Here is a 14821-nt window from a genome sequence, read left to right as displayed (position 1 = left end):
TGCTGTGATCTGAGGAAAATATCGGATTCGGGTGATGGCCGGCGCATTCTGGTTCGATACAACTTGGGTGAATTCGGTTTTATACAGGTTGCTGTTGATCTAGGAAGGGATGGAGGGATGTTCAAATCTTTTTTTCCTGTTTTCTATATCTGTCGATACTTAGGCGGGTGTGATGTGTAGGCGGGTGTGATGTGTGCGGGTCATCTCTAGCTCCCGTTGAGGAATTTAAATCAGATTATGGTGCTCAATCTCTTCTTGGATTCTCATATCGTAGGATGTGGTTTCGCGGGTAAGTTGGGAGGGGAATGTGCTTGGGAGGAGATCTTGGTGGCTGGTTTGTGGTGTTAGATCTATGGCTGGTTTCATCGACTTTTACAGCTGATGGCATCATACTAAGATCCTGTCCTAGATTCAAAAAAAAAATATGTACATAGCTTGACAGCTTCTGAGATTGCTCCAAGTTTCCCCAATGATTTGCAAAGAAGACAAAAACACCGGCTATGCACATAACTACTCCCCCCCACAAGTCCTATGCAGAAACCACTCATCGGAATCCGTAAGACGGACGCACCATCTTCCGTGTCTCGGGATTTAGTGATAGTTGCTGGTAGGGCGAACTGCCCGGGTCGTAGTACAATCCTTCGATATGTCCATTTTCGCGGTTCAGCGAGATGTAATAGAACCCAGAGATCGTTAGGCCTTGTCGTGAGTCGGTCGGGGTGATGAAACATCGTTCTTGAACTGTCCGTCAGTACACTCCTCCAAAGGCACAGACCCGATGTACAGGTCCACTTACCCTTCCATCTCATCAGGATCCACCCCTTCGACAAGGCCTCGGTGACCCATTTGCGACTAACTAGGTTCCGCGTCATTTCTTCATCGGTCAGGTTCTTGAATGGCTGAAGCTCTCGCCAGTACGTGCTGTCGATCTCGGCGTCGGCCTTGAAATTCTTCGTCTCTAGGGTATGTTTGTTGAAGTCAATGATCTCGCCCTCAAGATATGTGATGATATGGGCATCATGGGACGGGGACGTCTTGTCGGGGATGTTGTAGGCTTCCATCGTGCCGGCCAATGTCATGTCTTCATGATTGATGTTGTGGATGGTCACCTTGACCGGCCAATTTTCATCCTTGACAGCTCCAATATTGTAGATATTGTTGGCCATGTATCGCCGACCGGTACTCGTGGACACGCTGATGCGGTTGGCATCACTGCTGTTGACGACAAGAGGATCGTGCGGTGATGACGGACTAGCTCGCTGTGTAAAGAACGCACCGGCACTGCTGGCAGCTCGTTGCGACCCAGAAAATATCACACCAGGTCGGAGCCATGAGCATTCAGGCGGCGGCGCGATCGATGCAGTGTCGATGATGAAATCATCCTCGTTCCCATTGAGAAAGTCGAGGTGAACGAAGCCTCCGGCCGCGGCTGATGATAAGCTTTCTTCGAACGAGGTCGAATAACGTAACCGGTCCAGGTAGCGGATTGTCTCCTTTAACCGAGGACTTGGGGCGTTATCCATATGTAGCTGTCGATGAGCACTGATCCGAGCGCGAAGATCATTGTGTGTCAGGGGCCGCTGGGGTTCGCTGCGAATGCTGGGCAAGAATCGATAGGCTCGTGAGGTGGAACTGGTGCCAGACCGTTCCCTCAGTTCGTCTGCTGCCTGACTTGCACGTTCCCGCTCAACCAAGTAATTCTGCAGGGTCCTAGTCCGTGGGGGGCGTGGCTGGCGGCGTATTGACTGCACCAAAGCGTCTGCCATGGTGTACGGTGATTCGTTCGAGGTACGATTGTTGTTCTCCGTCGGCTCTTCTGTCGCTGTGGGTGGACTCCGACCGGCAGCCTCACGGCGTGGATCGCGAAAGGCAGTATATCGTTCCGAAAAGCGGCCAAACCAGGAAATGGCATTGCTATCATGTAGCGGCTCGTAGCTCATTTCCTCATCGTCGTCATCGTCAGAAGCGGGTGCCCATCCGTAAAGCGAGCGCGGATTTGACATTCTGCCCTCATAGTTCGGCAAGCTGTTGGGATTGGAGGTTGTGCTGTGGTGGGTGTTTGGACTGTCGCGCTGGCGGCGCACAATCGGGATGCGACGATTGCTTTCAATCCGCGGATTCGAGAAGTCCTCCGATTCGAATGATGCGAGATCGGATTGTATCAAATTGTGTAAATTTTGTAGTCGACCACGGCGCTGGCGACTGAGGGAGGAAGATGAGTCGGGTGGGGAGCGCACACGCGATCGCAGAAAGCTCACGTTATCATCATGGGCGTCATCGGACACGGCGGCGGGGAGAGAGGGTACAGGAACGGGGACAGGCCGCAGGGAGGAAGCAGAAGAAGACTGGGAGGAGGGATCCTGTGTGCCGAAAGTTAGATCTTAGCCAAGAAAAGCTTCCTGTCTGAAAGAACTATTGTATGATTAAGACTCCATCTGTTATCACGATAGGGCCGGATGTCAAATGATGATAATGGCTGCTCAGTCATTGGTTGTATGCACGAGCGAGACGGCCAACGAACCGAGTCATGTTCTGGACATCTCTCCATACCCAAGCAATAACAGACAATCAACCAGATCGCATAGAGGCACACATACAGATGGCGAGTTGGCCGGGGGCATGATCCGGTAGAGCGACGAGAAGCAGGTGGTCGTGGAGTGGCGGCGAAAAGGCAGCCCGCCAGAAAGGGGAAAAGTGGGTTTGAGCCTCGAGCATGCACTGGGCGGGGTCGAGTCTTTTTGAAGGGAGATTCCGGCAGTAGTGCTCCAAGCGATGTCGTGGAAAATAATCGAGAGAAAGGCCGATGACGCTGCAGTCGTGGGAGAGCGAGAAGAAGAGAGAGAAAGAGAGAGTTGTTTGTTGGAGATGAAGTCAGAGTCGAATGCGGAGCAAGTCGTCGCAAAGCCGCCCGGAGTCACTGGATTGCCGTATCCGGTTCTTTTCTCTCTTTCCCCAACATTGACTCGTATTTGGGTTTGGCTTCTCCAATTGATTCCCCACTACATAGAAGTGTACTTCTTGACTTCTATCCACTCCTTTCAGGGCTGGGCTCTACATCTACACCTCACCTCTCTGCCCAAAGACACAAGTCATGGAGCTGCACTATGACATACCTGGCGTTCCCTCTCGTATTGACCGAGCCTCTCTCCGATCATGATCATGATCATCATCATCTGATTGATAGTCAAAACCCTCCTCCTAACTCTCTGCTTCGACCTCCACGATCTCATGATCATATTCGATTCCAGTTTCTGTATCAGAAGCCGATATTCCACTGGATGCAGATTGTATCTGAGGAGCTTTCACGGTTAAGCTTATCCTTGGACTAATGCAAGACAATAACCCACTTAGCACCCTAAGGGTAGCACATCACACTTCTAGATCTGATATGGATCTTCTGGCCGCTGAAGCCCAGAGCCTCGGATGCAATAATGCCAAGAACAGCATGAAATGACTATGGAGTCTCCATACCCCATTTGGGGTCAATTTGTCGGTAATTCGGCCTGGCAAGCGGAGCAACTCCGACCTCTTCTTACAGCCATGCCTATTTCTGTTGTCGTCTGCTTAACATTCAACTCTGTAGCAACCAACTGAATCGCAGCTTCACACATAGAGTCTGTCCAGACACAGGTCTCACAATGGCAAGAATCAAGTCGATCGAGTACTTCCGCGTCCCTCCACGCTGGCTATTCGTCAAGGTGGTTGATGAAGATGGCAATTATGGCTGGGGTGAGAGCACCCTTGAAGGGCACACCGAGGCTGTGGAGGGCACCTTGAACGCCCTATGCAAGCGTTTTCAAGGTTACGAGGCCGAGTAAGTCTCTTACATCAGCGCCAGCGCTGTACGCCCTAACCACCCTCCCTCCATAGTGACATCGAACACATTTGGCAAATGTCCTGGCGTTTAGGCTTCTACCGAGGCGGCCCAGTCTTTATGTCCGCCATTTCGGGAGTCGATATCGCTCTCTGGGACCTTAAGGGCCGTCGACTTGGAGTCCCTATCCACCAACTTCTTGGCGGCAAAGTCCGCAACAAACTGTCCGTCTACGCGTGGATTGGTGGCGACCGACCCTCCGATGTAGAAGCCGCCGGCAAGGCCCGACTCGCCCAGGGGTTCAAGGCTATCAAGATGAACGCCACAGAGGATGTGAACTGGCTCGATTCTCCCAGCGTCCTAGACTCCAGCGTCGAGCGTCTGAAGACCGTCAAGGCCCTCGGCCTGGACGCAGCGCTCGACTTCCATGGCCGACTTCACAAACCGATGGCGAAGCAGCTGGCCAAGGCACTTGAGCCGCATCGGCCATTATTCCTTGAGGAGCCGCTCCTCTCGGAACACCCCGAGGCGATCAAACAGCTCGCCGACCAGGTCTCGTGTCCGATCGCGCTTGGGGAGCGTTTGTACAGTCGCTGGGATGTGAAGCGTTTCTTAGAGGATGCAAGCGTGGACATTCTGCAGCCCGATATCGCCCACTGCGGTGGCATCTCGGAGCTGAGACGGATAGCTTCCATGGCGGAGACCTACGATGTTGCAATTGCGCCGCATTGCCCGCTGGGACCCATTGCCTTGAGCGCGTGCATGCAGGTCGACTTGGCGACGCCGAACTTTGTCATTCAGGAGATGAGTTTGGGCATGCACTACAATACAGAGGCGGGAGAGTACGATATCACCAGCTACGTCAAGGATGCGAGTGTATTTGCGGTTAAAGATGGATATGTAGACGCTCTCACAGCGCCGGGGCTGGGGATTGAGGTTGATGAAGAGACGGTAAGACGAGTGGCCGCGAATGCAGAGCCCTGGCTGCCGAAGGAGTTCTATGGCTCCGATGGTGGAATCCGCGAATGGTAGTGTGTTATACATTGTGGAAAAAGAACAGAATAGATTGAGCGATGAATTTGAGGATATATCCCGAAATAACAGAAAGATGCTTTCCAATTGAAAATTCTATCGAGAAAAGAATCTAGCACCAGAATCTCTATGTCCATCTATATTCCGAGGTGCAGTCCGGAGTCAAGCCGATAGTTCGCACTGCCAAATCACGCCTTCCGCACAGCGTTCAGCTCATCTGCACGTCCAAGACAATCGTTGATCATGTTCCAGAAAGCATCAAGATCGACACTCCGGGGAATGCAAACCGCGTTCGGCGCAGGCTTAGCAACGGTCTGACCCAGATGTCCAACCAGCTCCATATTGCTTGAATGAAGACCGTTGGTGACCACGTTAACAGCGAACCGCTCCCCATTGCGGTCATTAAACTTCAGAGCCTTTTCGGGGTGGTTCTGTGCGTAGAGAGGATTCAAGTTCGAGAGAATGATAGCCACGGCAAGCGGGTCATGCAGGGGTGGACCCGAGGCCAATCCAAACACATTCTCGTAGGTGGAGGCAAAGAAGATGAGTAGCTCATACAGCATCTGTCGAAGGGTCGAGGGCTGAACGGAGGCATCATCCACGCCGTGGCGGACGAGGTTCCGCACCTTCTCGCTAGCCAGGACCTGATGAGTCAAGTCAAGGGCGATCAAGTACGTCTTGGACGCCAGTGTGGCGTTACTGAAAATGGACTGAGACGACTCGGGATCACACTGTAGAGGATTTATCAGCTAGTGCAGAGCAGAAGGGCGGGCGTAACGGAAAATGCGCACATAGATGTTGAACTCCGCGAAAGGGGTCACGTTTCCGATCCGGTCGTGCTGGCCTTCTATCCTACTCATAGGGACATCGGTGAAACCGTTACCCACAGCCCCTCCCATGATGCTCAGTCCTTGGATGTGATCGACCACTTCCGGGAATGTAGCGAACAGCAGGGCCACGTTGGTCAGTGTGCCGGTGGCAATGACCCAGGGCGTTCCCTTGGGCTCAGCCAAAAGCGCGTCGCGCATGGCAAGGATGGGGTTCTTGTCAGTGATGGGAGCCGTGGTGGCTTTGGGGAGAAGCTCTGTTCCATCGATACCAGAGTCGCCTAGCAGCGTTAGAGTCAGCATTGTGAGGCTAATAACCTGCCAACCTTATTTTAGACCTACCGTGGATGTTAGGTGCATGAACGGCGGGCCGACAAAAGGGCTTCTTGGTTCCAGGATACACAGGAATATCTGAACGACCGATAGCTTCCAGAACCCTGGTAGCGTTGACTGTGGTATTGTCTAGGGAGGAGTTGCCATGAATGGTAGTGATACCGAGAAGCTTCAACGAGGGATGATGCGCGGCGAGAAGAATGGCAAAAGCGTCCTGAGCACGCTCACCGGAGGGTCAATAAGTAAAGTGCTCTGCATTGTAAGATATCGGGATCTTTTGCACTTACATCGTGACCTATAAACACTGGTCAGCCAAGTTGGCCATACAGGCGTTGAAGGAAGGTCTGCAGTATGTTGCAAACTGGGGGAAGAACTGCTTACCGGGGTCACAGTCAAGCCACAAAGGAATTGGGGTATCTTTTGAGGAAGCCATTGAGTTAATCCGTTGCTTGAGGAATAGCTAAAAGCTCAGGCAGTGACTCAAGTAGGATTAATTTGCGGGATGAAGAAGATGAACCACAACGGGGGTGGGATGCGGGGACTTTGCGATAAGAAATGCGGCGGCGATAAGCCTTATCGCGGGCAACAACAGCCCTAAGCCCTACCTTCTGCATTAGGAAATAGCGGCGGCATAGATAGGTCATTCCCCTCCGGCTGTCGCAGTTGCTTCATCAACATCATTCTCCATAACGCGCTGGCATTAGCTGATGGAGCTTTGTGTCTGAGAACTCTGCAATAAGATCCCTCACTCTGTACATATCAAACCTTAGCGATCTGGTATTGGTTCTTCACTGGCGATGAAATGACCAGCGACCCTCTTCGCCCGGGTCTCCATCCGCTGTCGCAACTCAAGTCTGGCCCGACAACCTCCAGCTCCAAGTCGACAGCCTTGTCAGCTTCCTCGTATTTATCGCAGCCACCATCACCCAGACCTATGCGCCCTCAACCATCTAAGGTATCCAGCCGTGATGAGACGCTTAGTTCCACAAGCGAAAAGGCAACTATTGCTCTGATCCGACGCGTTCTGTGTCCGCAGCCGGGTAACCATGGCGGTGCTTCCACGCCCCCACCTCTAGAGGACTTGCTGCCCCCTTTGACAAGCTCAAACGAACTCGATCTTCAACTCTACGCCTTAATTGCCATAGTGGTCAAGGAGTTTGTTCTTTCTTGGTACTCAAAAATCACGGCGGATCAGGTCTTCATCAACGAGCTCATACAGGTTATCGCGCACTGCACCCGGGCGCTCGAGCAGAGGGTGCGCCAAACGGACATCGCACAGCTAGCACTCGATGATGTTCCAGCACTGGTAGAGACGCATATCAGTTGTAAGTGTGGTTGCATTTCGCGACCTTTATTGATCTTGCATAATCAGTTCAAGGCTAACTCGATCGATGGCCTGATGCAGCGTACAGGCTAGCCAAACAGCAGTCGGAGCTGTGCGAACTATCGCCAACACTTCGCGAGATATATCATTCCTTGAATCCTCATCCAGGTCTTTCACCAGTTCCGAGCCCGTCAGATGCCCAGAGCATGACACGACAACAACAAGCCGAATCCACATACCGGCAATTGCTGGTACAAGGAGCGCTTGCGATTCTTCTTCCCACGGAAGATCTCGAGAACGTCTGTCTACGGACCTTGCTATGCGATATAATGGCAGATCTTATCCTGGGCAATGGAGTGGCCGGGAAAATGAGTGACGGGTGTTTCATACTGGAGAGTATCACAAAACTGGTAGACAATGCCGGACGTGACAGTCGCAAGGAGGATGCAATCACAGCTCAGTCCCGTCAGCGTTCCCGATTACACGAGTACGGCTTAATTTCATCGCGGGAGGAGCTGCTGAAAGGCTCGTCACATCCACAGACCCCAGTACGAATCCCGGACTGGGCGTGGCAGCTTCTGCAATTTGGATATACCGTCTATGTGGCCTTGCACTTCATTATAATAGGTTTGTTTCGTGTTTCATCGACAAATCCGGCGCCTTCCTCTCGGACTTCCACTTCACCAATCAGCAAAGCAATTGAGACAAATGGCATGTGCACGAGCTCGAGGAAGCGACCTGTGCTCAAGTATCGGCTCTACGGCATGCTCGCTCAACTGCTAGATGTACCTCGGCGGATGCCATGGCTTGGGGGTTGTCTCGCGCTGGTTCAACACTTGATCCTGGCGGGTCCAGGTAGATTAGGTGATACCGATAGTGTTCTCAATAGGTGAGTTGCATGTTTATTTCGAGTTCTCGCACCCCTCTGCCCCTCTTTTGCCAAGCACTTCCATTGTCTCGCGACGCCGACAAAATTGAATTGGTGGTTGTTCTTGACCTGTGGAGAAGCGGTGCGGTTCGATTTCCGAACTATGATCTACACTGGCGTGGACAAGTCGTGCAGCACTGTTGGTGGTCATTACTTGGAGATTAGGATGACGGAGCAGGATCCGGTGGGCCGTCGATGATGCATATGGGATGCGCATTGCTCGCATGCTGCAACGATCACTTGATCTGCTGGTGGATGCACAGGCCGACTTCTGCATTTGCCTTAATCTGGCTCTGATTCGCTCGTGCAAGGGTGGTCTTGTCATTACAGACCGTGACCGGCGCTTACGGTTAATATACCACCCGCGTAATGGCCATTACGAGCCGGTGGTCCCGTCTCTTCTTCACACTTCTTCATCAATCAATCAGTCGGTCAATCAATCAATCAATCAATCAATTGATTGACAAATCGCGACCGGGCCCTGCCTCGGCCACTTCCAACTCAAGTCATGCCATTTCTACTCTGACTGAATGTCGGTCATGCCGAGTCAGGTCCATCTTGGACAGTCTGCGACCTCCTGTCAACCATTCTATCCCCATCGCACCAAGTGCACCAGCCTTTTCATGACCGGTGAGGGACGGGACCGGCCCTTCCGTCCCGTGCTCTCCCACGCACGGCCTGGCTGTCAAACAATGCTACAACGAGGAACAAAGAAACTCGAGAATGCGTCTGAACCATCTGAACACACCTTTCGAAAGGCTAGTTGAAGGAAAGGCTAAAGTGATCCTTGCACAGGTAAATGACGCTCCCTAGCCTTTAGGTCACAAACAAACACTAAGTGACCACCGCAAATCATTTGTGAAGATTATGCTTCCACTCATCAATTGACTGGCTGCTTATTTCGGGGGCATTTGCAGGGACAGAGCAAATTGCTACCCTGTTCCCATAATTTTCGACCAATCATCAAAATCCCTCGCGCTCGAATATCTGAGTCTGTATCCCAGCTGTGTCTTATGGCGCATATGGACACGTTACGGGAGAGGCTAAGGGGAGATGCCGTGTTCTCCAACGTATGAGCTGCCTTGCACCTCTCTTGTCCGGGGAACAAATATCCACCTTGCTCTTTTTCCAACCTGCCGTCATATTCAGGATTACTGGTGGTATCTCAAACGCACCAATCGGTGGTCCATGCTCTTCCGTCGTGTCTCTGTGGCCAGGCAGATCCCTCTACCATTTGACATTTTCGGTCTGTCGGGGTCAACCGCTTCTCCATAGTATCGAGGTCCTCCATTACCGTCCTTAGAAGTCAGATCGCCTCCGATGCTCTTTCTGACCCCCTTCACCCCTGCTCCTAGCTGTTATCTTACATTTGCCTTTACTAGGTTCCTTCACGAGACCATCCAGGATTATATTTTCACCCCCGCTTTATTACCAAACCTGCTTCTGGCGACCAGAGCGGCGCTTTTCCCACTGAACGCTCGTCCGGCGGCGGCGACCACGGCGGTATCGGCTCCGCAGCTGTCTGTGCAACCTCCCACGCCTCCTATCGCCATCACCAAAGACCCTGTTAGCGAGACCGCTGGCGCAAGTGACGCTTGCAGTAGCGTCTCAACGACTGGTCTTTCATCGACAGCGCCCTTATCGCCGGACCCGCGACCCTCTACGCCTGATTTCGCATCGGTCAAGCGACGCTGCGCGGCCAGCATCCTGTCTCGGGTGCCTCGCCCAATCGTTCGGCAATTCTTCGCCGCCCCGGCCGTTATCCTGTCAACTCATGGTAAAGTGGATGATGTGCCGTCGAACAAACAAACTTCGCCATCATCCTCGTTATCGCCGTCACCGTCGCCTGCACCAATCGACGATGCGGAAGAGGTATATCTTCTCGCATGCATTGAGGAGATCCTCGACCTCTTCTCCGACGACTACTGCAACAAACACCTGATCTACTCTATCATGGAAGCCATTCTCACCAGCCTTCTTCCAGAGCTGTCCGAACGTAGTATTGCTGAGTTGATGGAGGACAGGGGGCTGTCGCTAGACGTCCCGAACTAACTTCACTAACCTTTTCCTTATAGAGTATCGGTAGACGAGGCGCACTCGCTGCATTGAAGATCTCTGTTTCTTAGTCTACATTAACTTTCGCGGAGTGCTAACTAATGATAATGATATTTGGGAATTGCACGAGGTTGGAGTGGGCGGAGAGGGTCTGTTCGTTTTAAACCTCACACTAGAGTGGCTTTGTCATTCCTGTCGTTCCTTCATTTGTGCTGGCACCAGTCTTCGAAGAGATTACTGTGCCGTAGATATGCACAATATAGGCAGAATGAGACACTCCGTACCTTTGTGGCCCTGCTCGTCCTGACTCGTGCACAGAGCATCGCCCAAGCTCGAGACTCGCCTCGCCTACGCCACAGTCTGATTCTGGGGGTGGGGGGAGTGGCCGTTCTGTTCCCCGTCTCGTATCATCTACGTCTAGATTGATGTTAACAGATTCGTTTGGAGATCCAAGTCTCGCCTCGTCGGGTCTAGCCTCGCCTCGCCTCGCTGCGGTCTGGTCCAGGCTTCCATGCTTCAAGGCCTATCCGTCCCTCGTCGAATACATCCGGGATACCAAGAGCCCAACAACCACCGATAGAAAAAAAAAAAAAAAGGTACGGTCTCTGCTGTCCCAACGCAGTGCGGAAGATCCCCGGCAACATTCTTACTGTACCCAGCAGATATCCTATTCCAGCATGATCCATCTGATTGGGTGTGACGGTGGCTTAAAAGTCCACGCGTAACATGACATCGTATTTTGGCGAGTAGTGGTCAGAGTCAGACTGGTTCAGGCAGGCAGGCAGGCAGACAGAAAGCATCAAGTGCTTTTTCGATGTTGGGATCAGTTTCAAGAGTATGTATGTATGATGTCTGGAGAAAAGCAGGGCTTGGGGCCAAAGAGATTGGGCGAAGACAAGGTTACGTCAGGCGAGGTACATACATACATACATACATACATACTATGTAGTAGCAGCCTGTCTCAGGTGAGGAGGAATCTCAGGCGCATGGTACAGTACATACAGCACAGGACATACAGAAGGTGGCCGTCAGGCATCTCAGGCAGCCAGGCATCTGGGATATTGAAGCCTGAGGCTGGGCCGGGTAGAAACGTTTGGGCTGCACGGTAAGTTCAGTTTGCCCGGTTGGGTACCTGAGGTAGTAGCCCGTAGGCCTGCCGTAGTGGCCCAGCCATACATCATGGTAACTAAGTGCTAGCTACTAGAACTAGCTAGGTGTGTGGTGCCCGTAACTTGAGGGCGGGACCATTAACTTAACACGATAGTGTACACTGTACATACACTGTACAGTACATCCCCCTCTCCCTCTTCCCTCCTCCCCCTGCCCCACAGGAACCTTGACCCGAACCAGGGTTCCTGTTCAAGGTTCAACTGCGGGCGTTCTTTCCAAGGGGACACGGCGCTTAGAGACCACTACTAACACTGCCTATTACCGAAAAGCATTCACAAAACAAGCCATCCCCAAACCCCAGCAAATGACATCAAATTTGAAATCACCTCCCGATGGATGCGGTGAGCGATCATCACGAAAAAGGTTTGAGTGTCGAAAAGAAAATATTGGTCTGTTTGGGGCAGGAATCGAGCCAATGGGATGCTCCCTCTACCAGAAAAAACGAAAATTGTTATGACACCCTTTCCCTCCTCTCGGGGCTCCGGTCCATGTTTGCCATTCTCAATGGGACTGGGGCCATCGGATTAGGACGGGATATCTAGGGTTTGGCATGCGCACATACACGCACAGAAAGCGCATGACCAAAGGGGGTAGGAAGAAAATACCTGCGGAAAGCGATGCAGATTCGGACTTTGAGTCTTCTGGTTCGAGGAAACGTGACAACATCCAAAGATTAAACAAACCCAGTAGACGGATAAACATTACACTGACACAACAAATTCCGGTATGCGCGACCAAACACCGTAGGGCATGACTCTCCCTCATGACCCCATATTTCCCCTGAGTTGCCTTTCCAGTATGTATGAGCCCATATGATGCTTGAGGTTGCCCTCTTCTGGTGTATCCCACGTAGTAGTTTTTTGTCTGTCCCATCCCCACCCCCAGTGTGATTATAGTGAGAAAGGAAGACATAAAGGGAACAAGGAAAAGAAAATAGTAAAACGCATCCAAACATAGCATGTGATATGCAACTATTAGAATCAGAAAGCCTCCCAATGAGCAAAGAAGGAAAGTGATATCAAGGTGCCAAGGAAAGGAGACTGCAATGAATCTCAGAGAAAAAATAAAACGTGAAAGAGAAAGCAAGGAGAAACAATATGTACTATCGATGCCGCAGGTCGTATATCTTCGCTTTCGAAATTCGGGGCTGCGAGTTTGAATGATGATACATTAGGCTGAATAGTGGCATCTCTGGCGAGTCTGTCGATCTCGATGAATACCGCTTAACCCATACTGTGAATGCTTCGTTTCTTGTTCAGAGTAGGCACATCGTCATGCTCATCAATCCGAGTGAGACCACCCGGGAGGGTGCCTTGCGATGGCTTGGTGAGCTCGAGCTTTTCCATCAATTTCCCAATGGTAAGATAATCTTCTGCCACGAGACCCGCCGGCTGTTGCTTCAGATAGCTCATGACCAACTCCAGAGCCTTCCTGGCTTCATCTTGACTGGGTGATCCCGGGGAACTGACGGGAGAAGCGTTAGTAGATTTCGAAAAGAGCGGCGGATATGTGGTCTTGGGCTTGATCTCTGGATTGCTGCGATTTCGTTTGATCGTGCCCACCGATGTGTCCAATCCCGGCAGAGTTTTCTGATCTTGCTGTTCCTCCAGGGAAGTAGCCTCTTGCATCAAGATAGACTGTCGTAGAGCAGCCTTTGTCAACTGCTCGTTTTCTTCCGGAGAGATCAGGCTGGGGTCAGCTGAGCCCAATGGGAAGGTCTGGCTGCGGGGTCGGTTGGAGTTGCCATCCACTGGCGAAGTAAGGGACTGGCTCGTAGGTGTGAACGGGCTGTCGGTAACCAGAGTGGATGTTGGACTCGTGATACCAGCCGAGAACGTCGAGGAAGTGTCTAGGGAAGTGGTACTGTGGCTGTGCGCATGCTGGAAATCGCCAGTGATCTCGGCCAGGCTGTGCGCGAACTCCGCTCTGATATTCTCATTGCTCTGCATTGGGGACAGAGGTGACGGGCTGAGGAATCCGGTGGTTGATGTAGGGGAGAGGACGGTCGGAGAGTGGATAGCAGAAGCCAATGCCGAGTTGATGCTCAAACAGGTCGGGCTCTCCGAGTCACTCTTGGCACTAAGGGAGCCTTTTCGAGACTTGGCCCCCATGAGATTGTATTTGCGTTTGAATTTCTCAAGCCAGCTGGTGCTCAACACCTTCTCTTTGCCATCGGGACTACCGCAGGTGCTGGCAAAGAAAAGAGCCTTTTCCCGGATCATCTCGTCGTTAATAGGGTACCCACTTTTTTGATAGTTCTTCGCCCAGTTAGACAAGGCTTTCTCAATGTCTGGTACTCGCCCTTTAGCCCGCTTGATGGGGGATCGGGTGCCATCGTCAGGGTTGAGGTATTTCTCCTTTTGACGGAGGACTTTCGATACAGTACTTCAACCAACCGTGTTAGAGAAAGCTTGACCGCCTCAATCGTAGCGGAACTAGCAGAAGACTTTACCTTCTTTCGACACCAAAGAGTGCTGCAACAGGATCGGTTAGACGAGGAGTTCATATCAGGGAATGGCGTGAAGACTTTACCTCCAATGTCAGTCTGCTTGGCCGTCTTGTTCTCCTCGTGGTAGAGACACATTCGTCGACGGTCCTCATCGGTGAGGGTCCGCCGTGGGGTGGAGCCGCTGGTCGAGGACTTGCGCGGTGGCGGGACAGGTGTAACAGAGGTGATGGTGGGCGTTTGCTGAGGTTGCTGCAATGGTGGTGGTGGAGGTGGCGGTGGTAGAGGCATTGCAGGCATCGCTGCATCCGGGAAAGGCCCCTGGGTTGTGAGCATGCTGGGCCATGTGTTGGAGGTCATGGTCAATGGCATTGATGCATAAGGTGGTGGAATTGAGACTCCGTAGGAAGAGTCGATAGGCAAGACACCGTATCCGAATCCCTGATAGTCCAGGGTGGGCGATTGCTCGGATGGACTGAAACCGCCCATATCCACCCAGGGTGATTGCGCAAACTCATTGTCTTGCGCATGTGTGCTTTCCGTATCCATATTGGAGGGAAAATAAGACAAGAAAAAAACTTTGAAAGGGGAGAGGCAGAGAGACAAAGAGAGACAGAGTGAGAAGTATATCAGGAAAGGGGGGGGTAAGGGGAGTGGAAGAAGTGGTGGAGGTGGCACTGAGACAAGTGCTTAACAAAGATATTTGTCTATCAGACACCCCCGAGGGGATTTTAAGAATCAAGAAACCGGGGAATGAGATCTGATCAATAGCTCTGGGAGAAAAAGCAATGATGGGTGGGAAGCCAGTCAAAGAGACGGTCTAGGGCCGAGACAAGGGGAGAAAGTGATGCATATTCAGACTCGAACTGGAGGAACGAGTGAGCTGCGCTTA

General features: G+C 52.0%; 7 protein-coding genes across 7 annotated transcripts; 3 read left to right on the top strand and 4 right to left on the bottom strand.

Moving 5' to 3' along the window:
- Window positions 1-392: 392 nt before the first annotated feature.
- Window positions 393-2985, bottom strand: BO86DRAFT_387797 (GID4/VID24 family protein). The gene is made up of 3 exons (XM_025671683.1): window positions 2598-2985; window positions 797-2360; window positions 393-735 (listed from the first exon to the last, which is right to left on the bottom strand). Exons 1-3 carry the CDS (start codon window positions 2619-2621, stop codon window positions 545-547), a joined length of 1779 nt encoding a protein of 592 aa, XP_025529431.1. The 5' UTR covers window positions 2622-2985; the 3' UTR covers window positions 393-544.
- A 388-nt stretch (window positions 2986-3373) lies between these two features.
- BO86DRAFT_41312 (enolase C-terminal domain-like protein) lies at window positions 3374-4944 on the top strand. Its single transcript, XM_025674709.1, has 2 exons — window positions 3374-3814; window positions 3871-4944. Exons 1-2 carry the CDS (start codon window positions 3639-3641, stop codon window positions 4844-4846), a joined length of 1152 nt encoding a protein of 383 aa, XP_025529430.1. The 5' UTR covers window positions 3374-3638; the 3' UTR covers window positions 4847-4944.
- Window positions 4917-6756, bottom strand: BO86DRAFT_387794 (uridine-cytidine N-ribohydrolase). Its single transcript, XM_025671682.1, has 5 exons — window positions 6388-6756; window positions 6294-6301; window positions 6016-6220; window positions 5638-5954; window positions 4917-5577 (listed from the first exon to the last, which is right to left on the bottom strand). The coding sequence occupies exons 1-5, from the start codon at window positions 6437-6439 to the stop codon at window positions 5035-5037; spliced, it is 1125 nt and encodes a 374-aa protein (XP_025529429.1). The 5' UTR covers window positions 6440-6756; the 3' UTR covers window positions 4917-5034.
- On the top strand, window positions 6687-8425 carry BO86DRAFT_41317 (PXA domain-containing protein). Its single transcript, XM_025674713.1, has 2 exons — window positions 6687-7331; window positions 7412-8425. Exons 1-2 carry the CDS (start codon window positions 6809-6811, stop codon window positions 8221-8223), a joined length of 1335 nt encoding a protein of 444 aa, XP_025529428.1. The 5' UTR covers window positions 6687-6808; the 3' UTR covers window positions 8224-8425.
- Window positions 8426-9578: 1153 nt separating this feature from the next.
- Window positions 9579-10310, top strand: BO86DRAFT_377794 (uncharacterized protein; the record flags this gene model as incomplete). The annotated part of the gene is made up of 1 exon (XM_025670597.1): window positions 9579-10310. The coding sequence occupies one exon, from the start codon at window positions 9579-9581 to the stop codon at window positions 10308-10310; it is 732 nt and encodes a 243-aa protein (XP_025529427.1).
- A 1368-nt stretch (window positions 10311-11678) lies between these two features.
- BO86DRAFT_41285 (uncharacterized protein) lies at window positions 11679-12574 on the bottom strand. The gene is made up of 2 exons (XM_025674688.1): window positions 12089-12574; window positions 11679-11993 (listed from the first exon to the last, which is right to left on the bottom strand). The coding sequence occupies exons 1-2, from the start codon at window positions 12441-12443 to the stop codon at window positions 11935-11937; spliced, it is 414 nt and encodes a 137-aa protein (XP_025529426.1). The 5' UTR covers window positions 12444-12574; the 3' UTR covers window positions 11679-11934.
- BO86DRAFT_41260 (uncharacterized protein) lies at window positions 12575-14665 on the bottom strand. The gene is made up of 3 exons (XM_025674660.1): window positions 14016-14665; window positions 13936-13957; window positions 12575-13868 (listed from the first exon to the last, which is right to left on the bottom strand). The coding sequence occupies exons 1-3, from the start codon at window positions 14476-14478 to the stop codon at window positions 12707-12709; spliced, it is 1647 nt and encodes a 548-aa protein (XP_025529425.1). The 5' UTR covers window positions 14479-14665; the 3' UTR covers window positions 12575-12706.
- Window positions 14666-14821: the final 156 nt, after the last annotated feature.

The sequence above is a fragment of the Aspergillus japonicus genome, assembly GCF_003184785.1.
Source record: "Aspergillus japonicus CBS 114.51 unplaced genomic scaffold BO86scaffold_13, whole genome shotgun sequence".
Lineage (NCBI taxonomy): Eukaryota > Fungi > Ascomycota > Eurotiomycetes > Eurotiales > Aspergillaceae > Aspergillus > Aspergillus japonicus.
The sequence above is the reverse complement of the archived record's forward strand: the minus strand, read 5'-3'. Positions and strand labels throughout refer to the sequence as shown.